This window comes from Python bivittatus, unplaced genomic scaffold (assembly GCF_059951505.1).
Source record: "Python bivittatus isolate LINGU-HERP-01145 unplaced genomic scaffold, Pbiv_v1 ctg000700_np1212, whole genome shotgun sequence".
NCBI lineage: Eukaryota > Metazoa > Chordata > Lepidosauria > Squamata > Pythonidae > Python > Python bivittatus.
The window spans coordinates 41,001,475-41,007,382 of record NW_028277098.1 but is presented as its reverse complement, the minus strand read 5'-3'; the positions used below and the strand labels follow the sequence as shown (position 1 = coordinate 41,007,382).

Below are 5,908 nucleotides of genomic sequence, written 5' to 3'. Positions count from 1 at the left end.
GCGCGTCTTCCGCCCTGGAACTCGGGCGTGGATGAAGTTACAGAAGCTGCCCTCGAGACCTGCGCGTGCGCGAAAGGCAACTGGATGCTCGTTGCTTTTGCTTCCGGCTTTAGTTGGTTGCGGTGGGGAGAGTGTGGCGGGGCTGGAGGGATGCTAGGGAAGGACCAGTGTGGTGGGAGAAGGAACAGAGGGAGGCAGTATGCATACATACCCGCCCTAAAATTAGCGTTAAAATTGCTCCCAGAGGGGTAGCTCCCCAAGCAGCATGTAATGAAAACAGAAGACACACTGGCATTTCTGAAAGGTCAAGTTTATAAATCTGCGAGTCACTTACTTATGTGTTTGTGGACACTTTTAAGGCATTCCATTAGGCTGGAGCGACCAGATGCCTCTTGCTTTAAGTAGGGCTGCCAGATGTGGGCTGAGAAGAGCTGTGTAATTTCTGCATTTCTGCTTCCACCTAGGGGTCATTCCGATTTTTGTGTTCCTACTTTAAACAGCATTCCTGGCTCACCAGCTGAGAATGTTTAAAGGTGTATCTTCCATACCGGGAAGGCATTTGAGTCGTGACCCCCATGAGGGATTCATCTGCAGAGGATGAAGCGGAGCCAGGAGGGGTCCTGGAGATGAGGGGTCCAGAGACAAATGGCAGCACTGGGGAAGAGCTGCAGCAAAGATCCTGTGCAGAGTTCCTCCAAGCAACCTCCAAGTTCCTGAGAGCAGCAAAGCATTGAAAACCACATAGCTGAAAGCTGCAGGAGAGAGGGACTACAGGGAAAGTCTTTGGGAGAAACAGCCAGGAATCAGGGTTGTTCCTGAACAGACAGGCAGTCTGAACTGGATCAGTGCCACCAATTAATTTATAAAGCAGGGCAGTTTGAAAAGATCTAGTGTGCTACTAACAAGATCCTTGCCTTCTGTGTTCGAGTGATCAGTTGTTAGAATCCTTGCCTCATGTCCAGGACTGATTACTTGGACCTAGACCTGATTTGTACCCTGATCTTGCTCTTGTCTTAAACCCCCTTGTATTGGGAAATATTTTATTATTGAAGACCTTTCCCAGTACTGAGTTGAGGTGCTTCCCACCTATTCTTAAATATTCAGAAAACTATGCTGATGGGAAAGTGCTGTCCTCATTGTGAACCTTCACTTACATCTGTTTAAATCACAGCAGACACCTGAATTTCCTCCAAGGTTATAGGTGACAAAACCTAGCAGATTTTAAACACCATGAGGCTTGGATGCCGTGAGAATAAGGGGGGGCAAAATACTTTGTTTACACTGGTACAGCAAAGGACAATTTAAGCCTCTTTCATAGGTAGAGGACAAACTGCAGGCAACATTATGGGGACACAGCAGGAAAAACAAAAATATGTTGCCAAGCCATCTAGTTCTACTCCAATGCCATTTGTACTGCAGTCTGGCATTTTAAACCAGGGTCTCTGACTGGGCCTCCAAGCTGATCTCAAGCTCTGAGAGCTGGATTTGAAAGAAGATCAGCTCAGCTGAAACTGACTGGTGTGGGGTGGCTGCATGATAAAGAGAGAAAGAGCCAGCTCCTCTTGCTCTTTTACCACACAGCTACTTCCCCCACCTCTGGACTTTTTTTGAACACATTTAGCATTTGTTTTTGGAAGAGTGCTGAGCCTGTGTTCAAAAGGAGTCCAATTAATATTGCACAATCCCACCCCACCCCCACCTCTTAAGCTTGTGAAACCCCAGGTCTGCCAGGTGAGATGGCTTTTTCAAAGCCCACCGGTTTCCCAGTCTAATGGGTCAGTAGATTTATGGATTTGGAGACCTGGCAAGTAAAAAGCTGGATTTCTCCTTTCATTTGCCACCTTTCCCAATCCATGAGATTAGAAACCTCAGTGAAAGAGCTTCAGGATGATCTATCTGCAACCTGATCTCTCAGATCTTCAGCGGTATTTATCAAATATAGGAGTATTGTACTGCTTGTTGTTAGTATGTCATATGCATGTTCTAGCCCCACAAATGATTCTTAATATTTAAACAACTGAAAGATCAAAACATTAAATTCTTTTGGGGGAATGTTTTTATAGATCACTTCTTATAAAATTGTTAAGAAAATGTTGATTTAAACCCTGAGAAAAATGTGACAGTGCACAGAGCTATTAACTACCTTATATAGGATATGTACATGCTATTCAGTTGTGTTCAATCCTACATGAAAGATTGCCTGAGAACCTGATGTAAGCTCCTTGAGTTTGTCAGTGATACAGTTGGACAAATGTCTAATAAATTACAATACAGAGGGAGAAGAAGGTACATTCCGTACAATTTGGCTTTATTAAGAACAAGTTTCAAAACACCCAGTATAATAATGTTTCCATTATATAAAGTGTATAGCAATACTTTATGTTTAAACTATCAAATGCATTCTGTTACAGTTTCTGGATTCTAAACAAAAGAGTATTGATCTAATACAATAATGTGGTAACTAGCTTTACTCCCAGGTTCACTTTGGGTCATATCCATTTATGTGTTAATATGTTTGGTACAGAAACCCTACCTTATGTTGTACTTGGTGCTAACATCAACACATTTTACAGGAATACAGCCAGGTAATAACTATATTTCACTGCTGAATATAGTGTAGTTACAAGCTTTATAGTGTAAGCAGTCTTATTTATTTATACTAAAGCCGATAACCCCACTTTCACCTCTGAAAATTGGATGCCTGAAGCAGCTATCGTCCATTCAAAAACAACATATTAACAGAAATAAAATGTGTATTCGTGTCAATGCATATAAATCAAGAGAAATGAAACTAATAATTATAATAATTTTAGAGCTAGACCAAAACTACATGGAAGTAGTAAGCAAAATCAAGCCTTGCTGAAGAACACTGGCTAGGACAAGGAAGAAAATGTCTTAAATTTCTACAGCGAAGCATTTTGCAGTTTTGGTGCAACTGTCAAAAAGAAGATGCCTCTAATTGCTCTGCGGAAGCCAACACAAATATTTGTACATATAGATGGTTCAAAAGGTAGGGGTTTCTATAGGATTGCTCCTGAGATCAAATTTACAGCCCTCCTTCCATGGCCACCTTGGCTTATTTAATTGTTTTTTCTCAAAAGATCCAGTTAAAGATAAATCAGGTATGCTTCATCCCTGCAGTGAAAAGCCAAATACTGATTCACTGAGAAGATGCGGTATTCTGGTTTTGATAATCTGTAAACCCAAACATCTGGAGGATACCAGATTGGGGCAAACTATATGCATCAATTAGATCTTTAACTGGATCTCTTAAGTTAGATATACAAGGTGTATTATATAATTCCCTTTTTGCATATCTACCTTATCAGTAACATTTTCTTTTTCAAAAGATTAACAATTTGAGCTTGGTGTTCAGTGGCACTGGATTCTGCTACTTGCAGTGGTGTCTTCTTCAAGCTATTAGTAGCCTGTAGATTTGCTTTATCTTGTGCAGACCAGCTGAGCAGTGCGCTTACAGAATCCAAATGACCAGCTTTGCAAGCACAATGCAATGGGGTATCTTTATTGTTGTCTAAGGCATTAATTGCTGAGCCATTGCTCAACAAAAAAATTATTAAATTACTGTGTCCATGTTCTGCTGCAAGATGCAATAGTGTCTTTCTCCAAATATTTTTGTCATTGATATTTTTATTATCTCCAGCAGTCAAAAGTTCTTTTAGTATCTCCATATTCCCGTTGATGGCTGCATAATGCATTGGCGTGCAGCCATCCATGTCTTTGCTTCCAACTCTAGACTTATTAACTAACAGTGATTTTACTGCATAAAAATGGCCTCCCTTAGTTGCAAAATGAAGTGGAGTCTTTTTCTCTTTATCTGTTGCATTTGGATCTGCCTTGGAATTCAGAAGCAGTCCCACCATAGCAGGATTCCCCACTTCAGCTGCAAGATGAAGAGGTGTCTTTGATCGCTTATTCTTGAGGTTGACATTGGCTCTATGTTGCAACAGCTTTAGAGCTACATCAACGTGACCTTTATAGCTTGCCATGTGCAATGGAGTAAATAGTTCTATGGTGACTCCATCAATTTTAGCTCCTCCTTCAATTAATAAGTCAACTAAGGCTCCTCTATTGTGTATTGCAGCAACATGGAGGGGAGTTTGATCTCCTTGAGCTGTAATGTTAGGATCTATCCCCTTCTGGAGAAGCATCTTTGCAATGGAAAAGGCCCCAGCTTGAACTGCTAGGTGTAAGGTACTACTTGAGTTAGGAGCCTTGTCCTTCAAGTTGGCTCCCTTCTCAATGAGAACTTTTGCTGACTTAATCTTCCCCATTTCACATGCCACAAGCAATGGTGTGTACTGCTCTTCATTACGGACATTAATGTCTGTACCTCTTTCAATTAAAGCTGCTACAATGCCATGCAGATCTTTTTCTATGGCTTTAAACAGGGTTGATACCATAGTTTCAGATGACAATCCTCTGGCATATTCCAGCAATAATTTGAAGAGAGATTGGTTGTTGCTATTAAAGGCTGCATCAGTTATGTTGGAATCAACATTGGCTCCACCTTCCAACAGTACCTTGACAGTCTTCTCATATCCCTTAGACACAGCATAGCTCAAGGCAGTCTGGTGTCTCTCATCCTTGGCATCTATCAAAGCACCATTTTTTAAAAGTATTTGAACCAGGTCACTATCATCCTTGAGAGCAGTCATGTGCAGGAAGTTGTGCTGATTCTTGTGTCGTCTTGTCTCTTCTTTCAAAATGTTCTTTAGAACATGAATATGCTGGTTCTGATTGGCCAAGTGAAGTGGGGTTTTGCCTTCTTGATCAAAACTGTACATGTTGGCACCAGCTTGGAGCAGCATTTTTACTGCTTTATCATGACCTCTCCCAGCAGCTCTGTGTAGTGGGGTTCTTCCTTTGTTATCCTTGACCTCCAGTTTGGCACCTTTGCTGATTAAATAGTCAATTATTTCAGTGTGCCCATGAGCTGCTGCAATGTGTAAGAGAGTTTCATTTGCAGAGTTTGTTGCATTCACATTACTCACATTTAAGGCTTTTTCCAAATCAGAAAGAATTCCTTTCCTCACGAAATCAAAGACAGTAGGAACATTAAGGTCATTGTCTAGAGATTGTCCTGCTGCCAAAGTGGTTTTTTCTTTAGGTTTATCACAAATCAGCTTTTTTGGCTTAATAGGTCTAGGGCTATCTTTTTTCTCTTGATATGGAGCCTTATCCTTTTGAACCCATCCTTTATCTTTTTCAAGGAGATACCCTATCAGTTGTCTTCTTGAATCTCCAATTTTCCCATTCACATCACTCACATAATTCCTCATATTGCTATATAAGTGTGGCTCAATCTGTTTCAAGCATGGATAAAAAAAAAGTCTGCAAGCTCGCTCACCTTGAGAAGCCAAGATATCCAAAACGCGGGAGTTCTTTGCCGTTCGTGTTCTATAGTAGGATAAAATCATTTTTTTCTCAGCCGTAAGGACACCATTTTCTATCAGCCAGTTCAGAAGGTGATCAGGGTTTTTTATGCCTTCCACAAGTTCATTCTTTTTAGTTTTCAGTACTTCTATGGCATATGGATTTGTGAATATGCTAGAATACATTCTGTTTTTAGATGACTTGAGAACAATACACTGTATCCTTTGAAGTTTAGCATTTACTGTAATTGTAGCTCATTGAGGTTTATGCCAACAAATATTGTGGTGGCTCAACTGAAAAAATCAGGAACAAACTTTCCCTCCTGCAAAAAGCATAAATTCTTTACCTTTTATGGTTCAATGCCATTGATGTCTTATCCTCTTTTCTGTTGCTTAATAACAGAGTTGACAAAGGTAAAAAAAATACAGTGCAATTAAAAAGTATTCCAATATATGGGTAGCCCAAAAGTTGTAACAAGAATACGTGTCTCAAACTTGGTATCTAAGTTCTTGAT

At 40.5% G+C, this 5,908-nt stretch overlaps 1 protein-coding gene across 1 annotated transcript; it reads right to left on the bottom strand.

Moving 5' to 3' along the window:
- Positions 1-3,317: 3,317 nt before the first annotated feature.
- LOC112541187 (CARD- and ANK-domain containing inflammasome adapter protein-like) lies at positions 3,318-5,579 on the bottom strand. Its single transcript, XM_025169514.2, has one exon. It carries the CDS (start codon positions 5,577-5,579, stop codon positions 3,318-3,320), a length of 2,262 nt encoding a protein of 753 aa, XP_025025282.2.
- Positions 5,580-5,908: the final 329 nt, after the last annotated feature.

Bases quoted from the DNA above. Each gene is read 5' to 3' on its own strand.
- LOC112541187 (XM_025169514.2), bottom strand. From the start codon at position 5,579: ATGTATTCTAGCATATTCACAAATCCATATGCCATAGAAGTACTGAAA.